This window comes from Ostrinia furnacalis, unplaced genomic scaffold, assembly GCF_004193835.3.
Source record: "Ostrinia furnacalis isolate ACB-3 unplaced genomic scaffold, ASM419383v2 OfSCF0907, whole genome shotgun sequence".
In the NCBI taxonomy this organism is placed as follows: Eukaryota; Metazoa; Arthropoda; class Insecta; order Lepidoptera; family Crambidae; genus Ostrinia; species Ostrinia furnacalis.
Window position 1 is genome coordinate 99364 of NW_021131146.1, and position 20724 is coordinate 120087.

Below are 20724 nucleotides of genomic sequence, written 5' to 3' on the forward strand. Positions count from 1 at the left end.
CATCTAGTGGGGTGTAGTAAGTTTAATAAAGCACCATCTAGCGGAGAAAAGCGAAAGCTTGAACGTCATACGTAGATAGCGACATCTAGTGTGGAGTAGTGACAAGTTTTCATAGTGGCGTTATCAAATATTTTCAATAGAGGGCGCTAACAACCTAACCAGAAATTTTAATCAAATTTATTGCAGAATGCAATTTGGTTTTAATAGTAGGTGAGTAATGGTAATAATAAACATTTTTTTAAAGAAAATATGTATTTATCACAACGATAAAAAAAACAAAAACAGATCATTGACCAAACTAGTTTTTCAAAAAAACCCTTACCATAAAGTAATAAAAAATATATTTTATGCTGGTCCCAAAACAATTAAGGATTTCAAAAATCCTTTTATCAAAAATTCAAGCACCAAAAAGGCTATTTTAATGTTTTAGTAGACCAAAACAAACCAAAAAATACATAGCATCAGCTATAAAAAGATCTTTTAAGTTTTTACTAATTTGCCAGTCATAGTTTATACAGTAAATCACAATCACTTTAACACAGTTTCGCATGGTTCATAGAATGGAATGTTAGTAATGAAACATTTTAAATGTTCTCAATTTCATGATCAATCCATCTATAGATGAGCAGCGGCAGCGTTATCTACGATCCAATAGAGAGCGCCACTTGCAGGCTTCACACGACCGGCTGGGAGATCCTCCTTGTCCTTCAAAATGCGCTGAAACAGTAGTCCTTATGGTAAATTGAGTCACAGAATAATAATGGTTGCATATCTTACAGTAATACACTTCACTGTTATCAAACAGTATCTTCAGCATGATACTAATATATTTTTAAGAAAAAAAAAACATGTACCAGACTGTTTTTTTTTTATATTAGCCTCAAATGGGGCACATGACAGTGGTGACTGTGAAAAGTAATGTCCAAAGATATTTATTATCATTTACTCTTTCTACTTTTTCAATGGGAACGAAATTGGTGATAGAAGTAAATAATTACCTTCACCATATCTGCTTTCCCAGCCCCACATATGGCAAATATACAGTTCCTAGCATTATTCACCACTGGATAAGTAAGGGTGACCCTGCTTGGAGGTGGTTTTGGAGAGTCTGTGATTGGTGCCACCTTCAAAGAGGCCTCATTCAATAATGGGTGTCCAGGGAACAATGAGCATGTATGACCGTCTGGGCCCATTCCAAGCAGCAGCAGATCAAACTTAAAATCTTCTCCATTAAAGGCTACTTTCAACTTTTCTGTGTAATCTTTTGCTGCCTCCTCAGCTGAAAAATCAAGTCAGTAATTTTAAGACTGCAGTAGGTACTAAATAGATAAATGCCAAATGGCTAAAAGTATGATTGCATTCAAATTCAAACAACTAAAAAGACAAAATATAGCTTAAAATATCAAGTATACAATCTTTATGTGGGTAGTTATGCAATAACCCTTCTTTTGCTTTGCCGTAATCAAGTAATAAAAATGGCACTTCTTCTCAGTACTTGCCAAATGTATGTCTCGAAGTGCTGATAGAGCAAAAAAGAATAAGACATGTATAGGCTTCTTAAGAGCATTTGACGATTTGTAAGTACTAATTTAATTAGTCTAAATTTTTGAAATTGTTTTATTTAATTTGATGAGTAACATTACCTGTTACACCCTGTTTAATCACAACAAACTGGCTCTCTTTGAGTTCTGTTTTAGGGATAAGCTGTCTCTTGTACGTGCCAAATGTTGAGTCTTCACTGTCTTCAGGCACCACTCGCTCATCACAGAACGCTAGCACCCACTTAGACCAGTCGGTGTCTACTGCAGGCAGGCCTTCGCAGAGGTATTTTACCACAGAACCTCCTGGGAAGTGTTCATTAAAAGTTGTTAAATACAATTATAACACATCAACGTTTTTAAGCTTTCGCGTTCCATTTCAATTAAAATAGTAAGACACGGGTCTTAACGCGACGTTTATTAATGAGCCCGCCCGAACGGACGACGCCGCGAGCCGCCAGTCTGCTTGTGACCACGGCTGCAGCATCGCAGCCGAAACGTTAAGCCGTGAGTACATAATGTAACTCATTAATAAACGTCGCGTTAAGACCCGTGTCTTACTATTTTAACATCAACGTTTGTACTTCAATAAGTTGGAGGTCAAACCCAAACGATAACATACCTGAGAGGCCGACGTAGAATTTACCCCGGTTGTTGATAGCGTCATTTGAGATCTTTTCTACGTATGACGATAATCGTCGAATGATTTCCTGTTCGTCACTCACTTTAATTGTAGTCATTTTCGTATTTAATTTGTAAAAACTAAGTTTTACGGCAAAGAAAACTTTGAACGAGTTTTTAGGTTAGAAAAATGACATTTCAATGATAAGGAAGGAANGGAATGTCAAGTGTCAAATGATTACAAAAGTAACGGATAGCCTGCAGCTATTTGGCCATTTTGGCCAAAGTATGTATAGCCGAGAATACCAACCTTCAGTGTCATTTGCTCCTACGTCACTTATGTAATGTCATTAGTGTCAAAATTATAACCTAACCACTTTCAGAGAATTTAGGTTCTTCGTAGACAACAAGCAAATAATGGGTTTTGAAATTAGCAGTTTTTGGGTCCTGCGGCCCGCGCTTCAAAAACAAACACATCCGTTTCCTCTACATACTTGTCCTCAACAAAAATTAAACGGCGCGTGAGAAGAGCGACACCGCAAACGCAATTATTCAATCAAGAACAAGTTATCCACAATAGGTACTTGTAATTTATAGATCCATTGGAAATAGCCACTAGAATATAGCAGTTTTCAAGTGCTAAAACTAAGTTCCTGCCACATCATAGTCATTAGATTGGGTAGCTTTTAGATAGTTCAGCAATCATCATTCTAATCTGCCTACAATAGTTTACTTCGCTGCAAACTGTAAGTACAGAGTTGTTTATTGCATCCTCCAATATTGCATTCTCCAATATTGTGATAAACTTTGATAAACTTTATTACAATAACATCAAGTGTTAGTTTGAATTAATACAAAGGTGTTAATTTAGTCCCCTATCCTTTCAATTATTATTCCAGTCTACGATGTTGAATGAAGATCAAAGCTCCCTGATCCAAGTGTCTCCAGTGCTTACTCCGGAGACGTTGAGCGAAGCCCTCACTAAGTGGTTTGAAAAACCATGCACATTCACTCACTGGCAGGTAGGACCATAAAGTTTATTAATTTAATCTTGATTAGAATCATTTTTAATAAGCAAACTCAGAAAATTTAAATTAATTAAAAATTTCCTAATAGCTGTACATACATAAAGCATCATTATGGCAATAAGTATTGTGCAAATGATTGATTATGTACTGATTGTTCATTTTATTTGATTAGTCAACCTACTAAGGAGGCAAATAATGTTCCTAGATATGCATGCAAAAGTAGAGTGTTCATAGTGCAGAATTGTGACCTTCAATTAAAATGAAATTGATTTCTAGTTTTCCACACTACTTTCAAGTACACACTTACTGTTATCTTTCCATTTGCAGATTTATTAGCTATTAGCTTACGTTTTTAATCAACTTAACATCATGGGTACCTATGAAATTCCCTAAGNTAAGGAAGGAATGTCAAGTGTCAAATGATTACAGTAACGGATAGCCTGCAGCTATTTGGCCATTTTGGCCAAAGTATGTATAGCCGAGAATACCAACCTTCAGTGTCATTTGCTCCTACGTCACTTAAGTTATGTCATTAGTGTCAAAATTATAACCTAACCACTTTCCAGAGAATTATACTTCTTCGTTGATAACAAACAAATAATGGGTTTTTAAATTAGCTGTGTTTTTGTATCTTGCGGCCCGCGCTTCAAAAACATAAACACATCCGTTTCCTCTACATACTTGTCCTCAATAAAAATTAAACAGCGCGAGATAAGAGCGACACCGCAAACGCAATTATTCAATCAACAAAGTTATTTAGATCCACAATAGGTACTTGTAATATATAGATCCATTTGAAATAGCCACTATATAGAATATAGCAGTTTTCAAGTGCTTCAAAACAAAGTTCCTACCACATCATACTCATTTGATTGGCTAGCTATAAAATAAGTAGATAATAGTTGAGTAATCATCATTCTATTCTCCCCACCACAATACAATAGTTTACTTCACTAACTCTGTAAGTACACAGTTATCTAATTCATGCATGTAAGTTAGCCACAATTTCTTTCAGTAGAAACAGAAGTCTAAAATTATTACATGCATGCTGTAATATTGTATGTGATTAACTTTGTAATAACATCAAGTTACTTCCATAATGAATGACCGGTTGGTAAATATGTAAGTCATTGGGGGAGGCCCATGTTCAGCAGTGGACGTCCTACGGCTGAAATGATGATGATGAAAGTTTCAACAAATAAATGCAGGTATTTGTATTTAGCCTTCTATATTATAATTATTCCAGCCTACGATGTCGAATGAAGATCAAAGCTCCCTGATCCAAGTGTCTCCAGTGCTTACTCCGGAGACGTTGAGAGAAGCCCTCACTAAGTGGTTTGAAGAACCATGCACATTCACTCACTGGCAGGTAGGACCATAAAGTTTATTAATTTAATCTTGATTAGAATCATTTTTGATTATCAAACTCAGTAAATTTAAATTAATTAAAAATTTGCTAATAGCTGTACGTACATAATGCATCATTATGGCAACAAGAATTGTGCAAATGATTGATTATGTACTGATTGCTTATTTTATTTGATTAGTCAACCCTACTATACTAAGGAGGCAAATAATGTTCCTAGATATGCATGCAAAAGTAGAGTGTTCATAGTGCAGCATTGTTGTGACCTTCAAATTCAAATGACATTGATTTCTAGTTTTCCACACTACTTTCAAGTACACACTTACTGTTATCTTTCCATTTGCAGATTTATTTGCTATTAGCTCACGTTTTTAATCAACTTAACATCATGGGTACCTATGAAATTCACTAAGCCCTAAACATGTCCTAATACAAATATTAATATATTTTCCAGTATGTAAGCGACACAGGGAAAGGCGATTCGTACCTCAGCGACTTGATGCGCATTCGGATATACGGCAATAACGAACATGGCGTTTCTAAAAACGTCCAAGTTATCCTAAAAACCATGCCTAGCAGTGTAGCTAGACGACTCACATTCAAGAGCCACGAATTCTTCCAGAACGAAATCAATTTTTACGTCAAAGTCTTGCCTGCATTATTGGAGTTCCAAGCTAAGAAGAAACTCAGCGAACCTTTCGATAGCTACGTGAAACTGTTCTTCGCTCATTGCGACGGCACAAACGACGTCATATGCTTGGAAGATGCATCGCTAGAAAACTTTGGAGGCGCTGTTCGCCAAGAGGGAATAGATCTAGCGCATTGCCAACAAACTTTGAAATCCTTGGCGCAGTTCCACGCTATCTCTTTTGCGATGAAGGACCAAAACCCTGAGGAATTCGAGGACATAAGGCATCACATATTCGAGGTGTACTACCACGAGCGTTTGCGAAATTGGTACCGGCGTTTTTGGAAGCGGATATGTGGTATAGCGATCGACGCGGTAGAGCGGGAATATCCGGATTCTGTTTACGTGGAGAAGATTAAACAGTTCTGTGTGCCAGAACGGTACGATGACATGATAAAGGCGGCTACGCGAAGTGTCACTGGGGTCATATCCCACGGGGATTCTTGGACCAACAACTTCCTGTTTAAATACGAGAACGGGACTCCAGTTGATGCCAAGATCATTGACTTTCAGTTGACACGGTGTGCGACACCGGTGTTGGATATTGCGTTTATGTTTTACGCGTGCACGAGTCAGGATTTGAGGCTGAAACACTATGAAGAACTGCTAAGGTTTTATTATGATGTGCTCTCTAAACAAATCGTGGAGATGGGCAGTGATCCCGAGAAGTTGTATCCGTGGGGTTTATTCAAGGAGGAAATTAAAAAGTATTCGTACTTTGGACTGGCGTTCAGCTTCGAGTCTACTCCGATGATCATACTGACGCCCGAAGATGCTATCGATATGGAAGTTAAGGTAAATGTCATTAAAAACCTCAAAAAAACTCAAAACTCATCAAAAAACTCAATCATTCTTACGATTCAATTAACAAAGCTCCACCTTCGGCCTGATCATCACTTTCCATCAGTTGAGATGCAACTATGCAAGCCAAGAGCTTCCCATTTTGTAGAACAAAAAAAATCATTGATGTCCAGAAATCCCTTAGTCTTCAGGGTCTTACGCCAGACAATCCTGCTTTTCGTCTACTACTGATAATAACAGTTTATCTTTATTTCCAGGGCGTCAGCAAGTTGGACATAGACGATGTGTGGTGCATAGGCCCGATCAAAGACAAGCGAGGCCGGCAGAGGGAGGCTGGCAATGTGGTCCACTGTGTGGACAACGGGTATATATGACGGGTTTCAGAAATAATAGCAAAATGTACACGAGAATTCCATGTTAGTTAGGGTAAAACTAAAAAATACTCGGAAAAAAATAGGTTATAGAATAATAGGGTGATTATTTGTGTTAAACTATTTTAGCTAATGCAATATAACTCTGAGGCCGAGTCGCACTATCTTACTTTAACTTTGACTAACGTCAAAAATCTGTCAAACTCCATGCAAAAAGCACCGGTTACCGTTATGGTTAGTTACGATCAGTTAGGTGGTGCAACTTAGCCTTAGTAAATAATTAAATATATGTACATAAATGGTGAAGGGACCACGATGTTTTGCTATGCTTATGGTAGCTAACTACGAGTTAGGCCCGGTTTCCACCAAAGCGGAACAGAGAAGTGATCAGAAGTGTGTTGAATAACCAATCAGAGAATCAATTTTCAGACTTAAAATAATAAACCAATCAGATTTCATTATTTACACTTCTCATCTCCGCTTCGCTCCGCCTTGGTGGAATCCGGGCCTTATGTATTTTACTATTATGTATTTGTTGTATTTTTTCCGTTATGGGACCCTAGAAATGTATACGAACTACTTGCCCCGCCTTCTGTAGGTACACTATTTTAGTATAATGCAATAAATAAATTAATATACTTTAGGTAAAATAGTATTAATAAGTGATATTAGTTAAATATTTATTCATACTCGATATTGCATATTCAATGTTCAAGTGTAATTTGTATTGTCCTTCACATTATTATTAAATTATAATAAAAATGTACATTATTATTATTATTTACAGTTCTAATAAAACCTACAAGACAAGAAGAAACAGCCAGAACTAATTGGCACTTTGAAAAGTTATAACGATGATTGAAAATTAAAAAACTGTCTTCCGACGGTTCTACAAAGCTTATTCATACGGCAGTGATTGTACTGAAGTAAATAGACCGANAAAAACCTCATTTTTACGATTCAATAAACAAAGCTCCACCTTCGGCCTGATCATCACTTTCTATCAGTTGAGATGCAACTAAGTAGGTATGCAAGCCAAGAGCTTCCCATTTTGGAGAGCAAAAAAAAAACATTGATGTCCAGAAATCTCTTGGTCTTAAGGGTTTTACGCCAGACAATCCTGCTTTTCGACTACTACTGATAATAACAGTTTATCTTTATTTCCAGGGCGTCAGCAAGTTGGACATAGACGACGTGTGGTGCATAGGCCCGATCAAAGACAAGCGAGGCCGGCAGAGGGAGGCTGACAATGTGGTCCACTGTGTGGACAACGGGTATATATGACGGGTTATAGAAATAATAGTAAAACGTACACGAGAATTCCATGTTAGTTAGGGTAAAACTCAAAAATACTCGGAAAAAATAGGTTATAGAAGAAAAGGGCGATTATTTGTGGTAAATTAAGTAAACTACTTTAGCTAATGCAATATAACTCTGAGGCTGAGTTGCACATCTTACTTTAACTTTGACAAACGTCAAAAATCTGTCGAACTCCATGCAAAAAAAGCACCGGTTACCGTATAGTTACTTTACGGTCAAAGTTAAGTTAGGTGGTGCAACTCAGCCTTAGTAAATAATTAAATATAGATAAATGGTGAAGGGACCACGATGTTTTGCTATGCTACCATAAAGCTAATTACATAACTTCTTCCTTAGTAAATAAGGAAGAGTTAGGCCCGGTTTCCACCAAAGCGGAACTGAGAAGTGTGTTGAATAACCAATCAGAGAATCAATTTTCAGACTTAAAATAATAAACCAATCAGATTTCATTATTAACACTTCTCATCTCCGCTTCGCTCCGCCTTGGTGGAATCCGGGCCTTATGTATTTTACTATTATGTATTTGTTGTGTCTTTCTTTCCGTTATGGAACCCTAGAAATGTTATGCGAACTACTTGCCCCGCCTTCTGTACACAATTTTAGCAATGCAATAAATAAATTTACTTTAGGTAAAATAGTATTAATAAGTGATATTAGTAAAATATTTATTCATACTCGGTATTGCATATTCAATCAATGTTCAAGTGTAATTTGTATTGTCCTTCACATTATTATTAAATTATAATAAAAATGTACATTATTATTATTATGTACAGATCTCATAAAACCTATAAGACAAGAAGAAACAGCCAGAACTAATTGGCACTTAGAAAACCCAAAAAGTTATGATGATTGAAAATTAAAAAACTGTCTTCCAACGGTTCTGAACGGCTAATCTATACGGCCAGTGAGTGTAACGAAGTCAATAGACCGANTAGACCGAAATGTGAACGCGTAGAAAAGGTATTTTGAAAGTAAAACAAAACATAGCAAGTTCCAATACGTGTAATTCCCTCATACTTTCAAATGCCCGCGAGATCATCACAACAGCATTCTTTCACATAAAAAAGAGCTCGACTATTATTACGGTACCGTTTAATACGATTATATTATCAACTATTTGACATTTTAATAATAATAATAATGTAATTACAAAAAGTTTGACAACTAAATACAAAAAAATTCGGCGCGCATAGCGTACCAAACGCTTACATACATATACATATTATATATAAAGATAAGATATACATAGCACTACAGTTAATTTTTTAAACAATCGTAACCTACGGCGAGTCTTTCGAGGGCTGGCCTCGAGTGTCCGGCGTCCGGGCGCGTCCGGCCGCGTCGTCCGGCGTCCGAAGGCGTCCGCTCGGCGCCGGTGCACGGTAAATTTAAAGGAATAGTAAAGTAAAGTTATCAACATAGTTTCGTTCCTCTGTTATAATACAGTGGCGTGAGTCGGCGGCGCCGACAATTGACTGCTCTCTTGAGGGGGCGCGAGCGCCATTATCTATGTACATGTGAAGTTTAGTACCTGCGGACAAGAAAACAATTGCATCAGCACACATTTTACATTTCGAGACTCCGCATCATAGAGATATAGAGAGATGCCAACTAATGCGCTGAGTTCGAAACTCAGTGTCGCATTAGAAATTCACATACACAAAGTAATCAAAATATGTGCTCATTATCCACTGCGGTATCAGTACTCAACGTTCGAATATTGACGTTTACATTATGACGTCGCTGCTGTCATCATTATTGTCACGAGCAATGTGTTCTGTTTTTGGGCATATTGTTGCGGCACCGGCCCCGTCTGTGGTTCGACTTATGTGGTGGTGTGCCCCAGTGGTGGGAAAAAGATGTGGGATGAGTATCGTATAAAGCCTGGTCCGTGAGCACGTAGAATCCCGTCCAATGACCCCAAGCTACCCATCCCTATCGCTCGCGCGTAATAGACATGTTGACACCACAATCAATTGACGTACTTTTTAAAACTGTCACAAAACGAAACTATCCCATAGATTTTGTATGGCACTACAAGCAAGTGACGTCACTATTTTATCAACCCAATTAAACTACTTTTTTTAATTACAATGCAACCAAAAATCTTAATTTACAGGTAATTTAAAATAAATTAGGTTTTTAAGACCAGAATGAAGAGTCTTTTTAAAACAGTTGTAGTTTCGAATTATTGGGGTATGGTGTCAAACTGTCAATTATGTTGCTGTCGCGACTGTGCGACGGGCGCCCGCAGTGAGTGTGCGAGCGCGACAGCAATATAATTACACGCGAGCGATAGGGATGGGTAGCTTGGGGTCATTGGACGGGATTCTACGTGCTCACGGACCAGGCTTTAGTAAATGTATACTTAGTGAGCTGCCACATTGGGGGATTGCAAGCGTTTTCAAAGCGGAGCGACGACGCGGCGAATACATTGCAAATGCGCAAAGTTTCCGCCTAGAGTTTTCGTCTCGTGTTCGCCGCGCAACCGCGACGTCTTCGCCGCGGAAACGCGTGTACGCTGCATCGCCGCAACGCTTTGAAAACGCTCGCAATCCGCCAGTGTGGCTAGTGGCCTAATTCACGTATTTTGACAGTCAAGATCTCGCTGACGTTCAAAAGTCGTCCCATTGAAAAACAGTTCTAAATCCGTATTCACAAGGGTCATTACTATAGAACGATTACTCGATAGGATCGCATTCAGCGATTGATGTTTTGTTACGTGAATAAGGCTACAGGCTCTGTATATCGATTAAATTTAGATTGTAATTTTATTTATTATTTAAATTTAGATTGTAATTTTATTTATTATTTTAATGTTTAATTTATTTTTTATTTAATTTAATTTTTTATTTAAATCTTTTCATTAAATTTTGATGTTTTAATTTAATTTATTTGTCTCCATTATTATTATTATTGATTTAATATGAGATTTTAATTATTTAATGCAATTATTATTATTATTGAAATTTTATGGGCCCTGGCCTGAAATAAATGAATTTTTTTTTTTTTTTTATATCTCACCTGTGCGGCGCCTAGTTGGGCGTCCAGTAGGACTGCGAGTAGGTGGGCTTGCTCGACGGCTGCTTGGACGCGGCCGCGCGGCCTCCGCCCGCTCCGCTCTCCTGGGGATAAACAATACACTTGGTACACATCGCAGAGGATACACAGAAAGCTGCCCTAGACTTGGCATTAGTCGCAACAGAGTATTGCGATTGCTTGACGAAGCGAATTGTGGCAGAATAATGTCGAACACGTTCATATTTTGTAATGGCGCAGATACACTATGCCGGAAATTGACCGAGAAGAAGTGCGAGCATCGAAGTAAAAACTCATAAAAAAAAACTCACAAAACTCATTTATTTTTGCAAATAGACTTTTAAAAAGCACTTTCACACGTCCCAGTATTAACCCTACCACTGCTTCGGGACAGTAAATGGGCCAATATTCGCACCGCAAAACTAACTGAAGTGCGTGTTTGTATTATGTCTCGATCAATTTTCCGCATGGTGTAACTGCGCCATAACCACATTCATTGAAATAGCTAATATTCTGTTATATTCGACGTGTACATAAAAAATCGGATCGCAGCGATTTGGGCGTCAAAACTGTCGCAATTTTTGCTTAGTCTTGGGAAGCTTTTCTGGTTGCGAGAATTAGGCCTGTTGTAGGTTGTAGACCTATAACGAAGCTGAGGGCCATTTAAAGCTCAATGCTCGATTCGAACTCAAGTTTCAATTCAAGCAAACATTGGGATTCAACCAAAGAGCTTGAAGCTTGAATTTGTATCGAGTTTTGAAACATTTAATAATTTCGAGCTGAAGTTAGTTTGCGTAGTGCAACCAGTAAGCTACATAATAATTTTATTACTAACAATGTTAGTAACTTAGATCACGTTGCAAACCTTTAAATTATCGCCCAAAACTCTCCAATGTGAACCAATTACGAATCAAATATTCGTAAAAAGTTCAATGGACTGTAGATTATTGTCGCACGATATGATATAGATAGACAAATATAGCATTAAAATATAAACAAAAGGTAGACGGACACCTAAGAAAAACTAATCAAAAATAGTACGTAAGCACGGCATTAAACTGATATAATATGAACACTCAAATAAAAAGACTGAAGCTCATTTAAATCGATGAATGCCTTGTGATGGCGCAAGTACACTATGCGGGAAATTGACATAGACGTAATAGTGTAAACACCATCTCGGTTACTTTTACCCGTGCGTCGCCCATACTTCGGTGAGCGGGTTCGCACTTCGTCTCGGTTTTTCAGCATAGTGTACTTGCGCCATGACTATACATGGTCAATTTGTAACATCCGTATTACGAAGCTACAATCACAATAGCAATCTCTTCTAAAGGAAAGTTTGACACTTGCGACATAAATAAATGTACAAATACACCACGGATAGTCGTATAGTCAACGTCAAATAATCGTGACACCTAAAGTAGACAACACAACTTTATTCCAACAAAGACGTGTTGCGAACTCTTTGGGTACTTTGGGTGTCATGAACTACTTGACGCTGACTGTACTATGCACAATCACAGTCATAGACAAGCACATGCACACAAAACATAGCAAACTCTGGGCTATTTATAAATAATTTGTTAAACATTATAGCCAACCCTTTTCGCGACTGGGTATTTATGTTCGTAATAATTGAAACTTTCTTTCTAAAACACGGTTTTGCGTTAAATATAGATTTTTCGCTTTTCATAACAGCGAAAATGACATTAATTTGCCAGAAAGTTAAGAGTATTAGATTAGTAACTAACACTATTCTACTGTTTTTTTTTTTAATAAAGGGATAAGCTTTCTATCATTCGACGGACATACAAAAAGCGAAACAAAAGGATGCTCAATAAATAAAAATAAAAAACACATGCAATTGAAAAGGCGGGTAATAACTACATACGGTTAGATACATAGCATGGCAAACACGTGCGGTATATATACGTCATATAAATATATACGGTGCGATAAACATATACGATGTACATATTAACTTACCCGCCTATTATGACTACTGTTCACCCTGGCATCCATCTACAAACGAAAGCATACTCTAAGAATGTAATATTAAAGTAAAAAATACAAACTAGACGCATGCCGTTCAAACTCTTTACTATTCGCATGCGTCGGTGGAGTCAAGGCGTACTTATATACAATTTATATTGAGTGTATGAAATTTTGTGATACTTTAATATTTCAAAAAATTAAATCTTTCATGAAATGTTTTGAAACTATTAGGGATACTGCTGCAATGTTTTTTAGGCTTAAAACGTGTGCAATGCAGCGAATTTATTGATATATGAAAGAGATGCTTAATTAAGTAATAAATAACTAAATCTATATTAACTTATTATTACTGGGTTTGTTTTGTATTTAATTTTGTCATGTGTATCAACTATTCGCTTTTGGCCCACTTGCACTGTTTTATCAGTTGCTTAAAAACCTTTTTTTTTAAAGTAAATATAAATTCAACCCAAATTATTATTCATAGCTATTGACCAATTTTGGCACAACTGATAAACTTTTGTCACTATGTTTGTACCTGTTGTCCTTAGTACAAACATTTCTTACTTTAGGTATACTCCCAAAGTATATATATGTACTTCTTACAATGTAGTTATGCAAGTGGGCCCTATACGTTTAACGGGTTAACGTGTGTGTCTGTGAGTGTAAATGAGTGTAAAACGTTGGACAATGACGGATGGACCGGGTCTTGTGACCTTTAGGCAGTCGGGCTGTTAGACTCCCCGTAGGCAGACTATAAACATTTTTTATGCATAACAAGGCAGGTATTTGACCGCAATCGCACCTGGTGTTAAGTTAGATGCAGTNCTTTTTCAGTTATTTCCCAACACAAGAAAAACCAGGTCGTTAAGGTATGTTTTATTTGCATTTTATTATTAGTATTTGAGCTATTCTACAAAACGAATGTAAATTTATTAGTCTACGTCTATTAGTTTTGACGTAATTGTTGAACAAAGATACCCCTTAAATTAAATCCATTCTTACTCCCTTAAAATGTATGAAACTTGTGTCTGTTTTCTACTTCTACTAGTAGATAATTTTATTGGCTATCGCATGATATAAAATTTTTGCTTATTAATGTTAAACTACCCACCCTATCACTTGTTTTTGAAGGAAGAGGTGAAAACTTAAAATTAAAAACTTAAATCCTTGTAAATATGCGAGAAATGGGTCAAGCCCCAAAGAAGAACGGTCATCTGTGACCCAGGCCCGACAGAAACGAGACATACCTCAGTTTTTTTGTCATGTCTTAATTAGTTAAATTATATATTTTTTATATTCGAAATCTATGTATAACACCAAAATATTACCCTTTGTTTTTGTTTAGGCGTTATACAAAAACTAATACAAAATGCCTATTTATAACCAAAATTGGTAAATGTATGTACCTAAATGTCTATTACAGCTGCTATGGAATGTATCTAGGTGACCTAGAGATACAGCCGGATTATACAGGGTGGAAAAAATAATAAGTTACAAAATCCAAAAATTCAATGTTACCAGCTTTCATAATCTGTACCCTATTATTGGTACCATTTGAAAGAGCTCGTGAAGCACTTTCAGAATCAGTAACTAGTTTTTTGATATCTTGTATAGTTTAGAAATAATCGAGTGAGATCACTTATCGTTCCATATGTATAACCACCCTGTATAATCCGGCTGTATCTCCAGGTCACCTAGATACATTCCATAGCAGCTGTAATAGACATTTAGGTACATACATTTACCAATTTTGGTGATAAATAAGCATTTTGTATTAGTTTTTGTATAACGCCTAAACAAAAACAAAGGGTAATATTTTGGTGTTATACATAAATTTCGAATATAAAAAATATATAATTTAACTAATTAAGACGTGACAAAAAAACTGAGGTATGTCTCGTTTCTGTCGGGTCTGGGTTTTTTTTGTATGGGGCGTGACCGTTCTTCTTTAAAGTATTTTCACCGATAAAATTGTCCATAGATTACGCCCTTAAAGTTTGATCACTACATGCCCGGACACACTGTATATATGTACTTCTTACAATGTAGTTATGCAAGTGGGCCCTATACGTTTAACGGGTTAACGTGTGTGTCTGTGAGTGTAAAACGTTGGACAATGACGGATGGACCGGGTCTTGTGACCTTTAGGCAGTCGGGCTGTTAGACTCCCCGTAGGCAGACTATAAACATTTTTTATGCATAACAAGGCAGGTATTTGACCGCAATCGCACCTGGTGTTAAGTGAGATGTAGTCTAGGATGGTGCATATTTCTTTTGTCGGCCGATAGTTGGGCCCGATTCTAATTTGTATGGAGAATCGGCTGATACCAATATGTGCACTTTCTTACTTATCCATACTGATTAACAGCCCGACAAAAAGTCTGTAGTCTGCGGCTAGGCTTAATCAGTATGAACTTGTATGGAAGTGCTCACATTACACCAGTGTTTTTCAACCATTTTCATGACACAACCCCTCTAGTATGAAAAAAATATTTGGCGACCCCCCGAGCGTTCGCTTTTTTTCATGCATTTTATAATGTTACAAAAATGTTCGTAGGGATCGAATACGGATACAGATTTCGGATAAATCTGTCTTTATAAGTAATGATTTTTTACTGAGGTAGTTTTTACGACCTCTCGCGACCCACAGGTTGAAAAACACTGCATTACACCATTTGTATGGGTATCGGCCGATTCTTCCATACAAATTGGAAGCAGACCCTCTTAAAGTCCTTGGTCTGCGGGGTGTCTTACAGTCTGCTACTGCCAACATAGGCGGTTATCACACTTCGCCGCGCTCCGCCGCGGTCCGCGTGATTTCATATAAAAAAATCCCGCGCGCAGACGTGTTGTCAGTGTGTTGTGCCGCGCGTGTTTTCTATACAAACTGAGGTACTTGCATACAATGATTAAATCTGTCGCTCCGCGTACCGCGGCGGAGCGCGGCGCAGTGTGATAATCGCCTTAGTGTACGTGTGGTGTGTACATGTTGTGGAGGGTGGTGCGCTCACCTGGTGCTGCGAGTGCGCGCTGTGGTGGTGGTGGTGCGGATGGTGCGGCGGCGCCGGGATGTGCAGGTGCGAGCCGCTGTGGAGCGTGCGGTGTGTACATGTTGTGGAGGGTGGTGCGCTCACCTGGTGCTGCGAGTGCGCGCTGTGGTGGTGGTGGTGCGGATGGTGCGGCGGCGCCGGGATGTGCAGGTGCGAGCCGCTGTGGAGCGTGCGGTGTGTACATGTTGTGGAGGGTGGTGCGCTCACCTGGTGCTGCGAGTGCGCGCTGTGGTGGTGGTGGTGCGGATGGTGCGGCGGCGCCGGGATGTGCAGGTGCGAGCCGCTGTGGAGCGTGCGGTGTGTACATGTTGTGGAGGGTGGTGCGCTCACCTGGTGCTGCGAGTGCGCGCTGTGGTGGTGGTGGTGCGGATGGTGCGGCGGCGCCGGGATGTGCAGGTGCGAGCCGCTGTGGAGCGTGCGGTGTGTACATGTTGTGGAGGGTGGTGCGCTCACCTGGTGCTGCGAGTGCGCGCTGTGGTGGTGGTGGTGCGGATGGTGCGGCGGCGCCGGGATGTGCAGGTGCGAGCCGCTGTGGAGCGTGCGGTGTGTACATGTTGTGGAGGGTGGTGCGCTCACCTGGTGCTGCGAGTGCGCGCTGTGGTGGTGGTGGTGCGGATGGTGCGGCGGCGCCGGGATGTAGAGGTGCGAGCCGGCGCCGAATGGCGGCGGCGTGCCGCTGTGGAACGCCGCCTTGTCGTAGCTCTGAAACACCCGCACCCGTACAGCCTAGGACTACCAGCGCGCGCAGCGTATCACACAATACATGGCTATGCTCATTCCTATTGTTTTTTAAGTCATTATTATTATTAATTTATTATTCCAAATCTCGATTTTTGTCGTCTATACGGTGGTGAACCAGGCAGGAGCGTAGATACTGCCGTATCAATGATGGAATGATCATTTATTCAGAGGAGTCAACTGCATAGGGAACCTAAGCTCTTTATGAAGCTTACCAAAGCTCCACGATCGAGGCTCTTTATGCTCAAAAATTAATATTTTATTTTGCGCCACATTTAAATCGTAATGGATTTACATGCTTAATGGTGTAAGATTTAAGATTTATGCGACATCTCTGATTATTTTCAAAAGTATGTCATCAGCATCATTTATTCAAAGTTTCTGTTTTCATTGACACACGGTAAATAAACAAATCGACTACATTGAACACCTAATGAAGAAGAAAATAAACACATACGACATTTAAAATTATTCAAATAAATATTTATAAATAATCTTGACTCGCTTTTATAAAAGTTTCAAAACTACCACTCAAATTCTCAAACATGGCATACACATTCTCTTCAGCATGTCAACCCATCACCATCAAACATGGCCAAAACAAAATGCAAATCAATATCAAACACACTTCTGCTAAATGCCTATCGAAAGCTTTCATAAAATCATAATACATAAATATGCCTACTACATTACTGAAAATATGTTTTATTCAAACATAAGAGCAATTTATAGAGCTCAATAGGATTAATTAACAGTTAATTTTGTTTTAACAAACGAGTTATGCAAGTATTCTTATGACTACATGATTTATCTGTCCTAAACTGAGATATTTTTCATTAGGTCATTGATTGATCAATAACTTATTTACATAAGCATAGGTAAGATATTTAGTAGCTTTGACATCAATATTTAAAATTAGTCAAAAGCCATAGCTTGTTTTTTGCTTTACAAAATGTATGGATGGCGATTTTCTGACAGTTCATAAAAAGCATGGCAATAGGGTTTTGTCTCTCTCTCTATCTATGATGTTCTTACAAGGACCAATATCTTTCGTCTATTTGCTTTTTGTAAATTAGAAGTTGATTTCAAAGCTACCAAAATTCTAAAGCTTTGATTAATTTTGTCAACCAAATTGAATGGCTGTTCAATAAATGGAGTTTTTTGATACTAAAGTCCGGTCGCCGAGCAGATAGAATTTCGTCCAATGACCCCAAGCTACCCATCCTTATCGCTCGCGCGTAATTATATTGCTGTCGCGACTGTGCTACGGGCGCCCGCAGTGAGTTTGCGAGCGCGACAGTAATATAATTACACGCGAGTGATAAGGATGGGTAGTTTGGGGTCATTGGACGAAATCTAAACTAATATTATAAATGCGAAAGTAACTCTGTCTGTCTGTCTCTCTTTCACACCTAAACCACTGAACCGATTTTAATGAAATTTGGCATACAGATAGTTTGAGTCCCGGGAAAGGACATAGGATAGTTTTTATCCCGGTTTTTGAAACAGGGACACGCGCGATAAAGTTTATCTGTGACAGACAAAATTCGACGCGGGCGAAGCCGCGGGCGGAATGTTAGTTCTTTATATTCGGCGACCGGACTTTACATGGATTGGCAGTGTCCTATGTTGTCAGGGGAGCGCATAGTGCTTGTGTACTCACGTTGACCTTGTTGAGGGCGACGTGCGTCTTGTACATGGCGTTGGTAAGCTCGGCCGCGCCGCCGCCCGCCTTGCTGCCGCCGCCCGAGTACGGGCCGCCTGAAAACAAAAAAATGATTAAAACGGGAATATTCCCACCTCTCGTCCGCACAGGTTATGACCGCGTCTGTGGAGAAACACTATCTGTGGTCGCGATCCTCACCAGTGAGGGACCGAGGAAGAAGTTCCCACCGCTGTAACTCATGTAACCTCTTGTGTAGCCAGGATCTATATTTTGACAACCTAAACAGTGAAGGTCAAGTTTGTTCCGGGGGAAAGTTAAACTATCATTGGACCCGCAACGAAATTAATCAGAACATAGTAGTTCAAAGTTGAGGTTCAACAATACATTAGTAATCCCACATTTTTTCCGTCGGGAAATGTTTATGTGGGACAGCCCACCAGAAGGGCGGGGCTTACAGTTCGCGAGACCTAATCCGAGCTTTGCATTTGTGTGAATGCACTAGGATAGTAGTGTAGGGGTGACAGTTTATATTACCGCTTTTTGCAAATCGGTCTAAGGCGCAAATCTGTGAATTATCACCTCTTGTACTAAGAACAGCGTGACGTTTTTAATTGTTAGTATTTTTTTTTGTTAAATTTTTCCATTCTATCACTTAGGCTATTTTTTAAGTTTTTTGTCTAGCTACTTCTAATGTTCACTAAGGTCACAGAATAAGTAATAGTACAGGTACAGAAGGATTACTCCGCACGACGATTTAAATAAATGCGAGTCTTGCTGCGACGCGATACAGTGGAATTCAGCTCGCACAGCACTACGTACCTACAATTTTATTCACCTACAAGTTTTGTCTCTTTCTATCGCGTGCCTCTGAACTCTTCTTACGCTGTTAGGGTTGCTGTCTAGTGAAAAAATAATTAATCTACTTATTTGTAATGAGGTACGTATGTAGGTTAGTAAAAATAACATTTCAAATATACCTAATTAGGATTAAAAAAACTTGTTCTATTACAATGTCTTCATTCATACCTACCTATTTTAACATAAGACAGATAAATTAAACATACTATTACAGAAAAATAAAGAATCCTATACTATCCTAAGAATTTTATTATTGATTACCTACATGGCCAACATACCTTTCAGCATCTTTGGGAAGCGAAAAAAAAAGATAAATCCGGTAATTTCTCTTCGAATTTAAACACCCGAACGCCGCACAATATTTTGTAATGTGGGGACCGGGAGTTGTCAATGAAAGTAGTTTATACTGTACGATGCGAGTATATTGTGTGTGTCAGTTTACGCAGCAACGTCAAATATATAGGTTTGGCGCGTACACATACTACAAGTCCGACGTACTATCGAATGTGGAATAAAAAGTATGGGTCTGTTCCCGTCGGTCCGTCTAAATGTTAAACGTGTCAAATAAATTATACTGCCACTGGCTTATCAATCTCTTCAGACGGACTAAGAAAACAGATGGGTCTGTCTAAATTCTATTCCCATGGCAGTCCAATTTTGAGAGAGAAAAAGAGCTCTAAGTGGGATCAAGCCCAAAGTATTATTTATCTATAATACTAACCAGGTTTGTACGAGTCCTGCGCGTCGTAGGGAGGCTGCTGCTGCGTATACGTAGACACTTTCCCGGCTGCTCCGCCGACGCCGCCTACGCCCGTCACGCCGCCCACGCCTGTAACGCTCGAGCCGCCGCCGTACTGGAATACAACAAAATACAAATACAGGTTAAGATGCGGGAAGATAATGAAGAATAATGGCCACCTGCATTAACCTTTACATTGCTAACAGCGCTCACAGATTAGTAAATGCCCTTTAATGAGGGTTTTCGAGAATGAAAAATCTGCCAGATGGCAATACGTAGACGCGAGGTCCAAATGCTGCATGATTGGTGGATTTTGACATATCTGTCAATGTCATATCAAAAATAACCAATCATGCAGCATTTGGACGGCCATTAGCCATCTGGCGGATTTTTCAATCGCGAAAACCCTCGTTGGAAAACAATTACGAACTACGTTCAATCATTGTATCGCAGTGATCAGTACTCATAGCATACGAGAGGTCTAGAGGAGGTTTATTGAAAACTGGGGTAGTGAAAAAAATCTGGGGTTCTCGTGATAAAACGGATAAGTATAGAAATAAAGAAAGAAACATTTATTACGATTAACATCACTTAATTAAGGACAAAAAAGGTATACGGAAAAAAAGACAAGACAGCACATAAATATTACAAGTAAATAAAAAGTGAACTGAGCAGTGCCACCCTGTCACAACAGCGTATCGTATGCCTATCGCAATGGAACTCCACTCAGCATAATTATGCCGTGGCCCGTACTCAGTATGGAAACCTCTGCTTTGGAGACTGATACAGTGACAGGTTAAGTAAAAGTCTACGTCGATCCCCAAGTCTAGANCCGCGCGGAGTGAGCCAGGCCTGCTAAGGTCCAGAACAGACGGTGAAACGCAACTGGAACGAAGCTGC

General features: G+C 39.0%; 3 protein-coding genes across 10 annotated transcripts in view; 1 reads left to right on the forward strand and 2 right to left on the reverse strand.

Moving 5' to 3' along the window:
- Positions 1–326: 326 nt before the first annotated feature.
- Positions 327–2365, reverse strand: 6pgl (6-phosphogluconolactonase). The gene is made up of 4 exons (XM_028301297.1): positions 2161–2365; positions 1644–1844; positions 999–1279; positions 327–717 (listed from the first exon to the last, which is right to left on the reverse strand). Exons 1-4 carry the CDS (start codon positions 2276–2278, stop codon positions 616–618), a joined length of 702 nt encoding a protein of 233 aa, XP_028157098.1. The 5' UTR covers positions 2279–2365; the 3' UTR covers positions 327–615.
- Positions 2366–2494: 129 nt separating this feature from the next.
- Positions 2495–8407, forward strand: LOC114350467 (uncharacterized). Of its 8 annotated transcripts, none has more exons than XM_028301290.1 (5): positions 3760–4148; positions 4434–4556; positions 5008–6036; positions 6300–6448; positions 6492–6823. In XM_028301290.1, exons 2-4 carry the CDS (start codon positions 4440–4442, stop codon positions 6414–6416), a joined length of 1263 nt encoding a protein of 420 aa, XP_028157091.1. In that variant the 5' UTR covers positions 3760–4148; positions 4434–4439; the 3' UTR covers positions 6417–6448; positions 6492–6823. The 8 variants fall into 8 exon arrangements, 7 of the variants coding, with proteins under 7 accessions (XP_028157094.1, XP_028157089.1, XP_028157092.1 ...); XR_003655698.1 differs by adding an exon at positions 8001–8407 and having other exon boundaries at positions 3761–4148; positions 6300–6703; XM_028301293.1 differs by lacking the exons at positions 3760–4148; positions 4434–4556; positions 6300–6448; positions 6492–6823 and adding exons at positions 2495–2905; positions 3059–3181; positions 7581–7934.
- A 315-nt stretch (positions 8408–8722) lies between these two features.
- lig (ubiquitin-associated protein-like lingerer) overlaps positions 8723–20724 on the reverse strand; it is a 57740-nt gene continuing 45738 nt past the window's right edge. The window contains exons 21-26 of the mRNA XM_028301286.1: positions 18225–18322; positions 16370–16525; positions 15785–16285; positions 12765–12800; positions 10761–10861; positions 8723–9267 (exon numbers count right to left, since the gene is read on the reverse strand). Of these exons, the coding sequence (XP_028157087.1) occupies positions 10772–10861; positions 12765–12800; positions 15785–16285; positions 16370–16525; positions 18225–18322 (881 nt within the window). The 3' untranslated portion in view covers positions 8723–9267; positions 10761–10771. The remainder of the gene's footprint in view (positions 9268–10760; positions 10862–12764; positions 12801–15784; positions 16286–16369; positions 16526–18224; positions 18323–20724) is intronic.

Coding starts and splice junctions, on each gene's coding strand:
- 6pgl (XM_028301297.1), bottom strand. CDS start 2,278: ATGACTACAATTAAAGTGAGTGACGAACAGGAAATCATTCGACGATTA. Junction 1,845..2,160: donor ATTCTACGTCGGCCTCTCAG/GTATGTTATCGT, acceptor AACACTTCCCAG/GAGGTTCTGTGGTAAAATAC. Junction 1,280..1,643: donor GATTAAACAGGGTGTAACAG/GTAATGTTACTC, acceptor TTGATTTTTCAG/CTGAGGAGGCAGCAAAAGAT.
- LOC114350467 (XM_028301293.1), top strand. CDS start 3,065: ATGTTGAATGAAGATCAAAGCTCCCTGATCCAAGTGTCTCCAGTGCTT. Junction 3,182..5,007: donor GCACATTCACTCACTGGCAG/GTAGGACCATAA, acceptor TATATTTTCCAG/TATGTAAGCGACACAGGGAA. Junction 6,037..7,580: donor CTATCGATATGGAAGTTAAG/GTAAATGTCATT, acceptor CTTTATTTCCAG/GGCGTCAGCAAGTTGGACAT.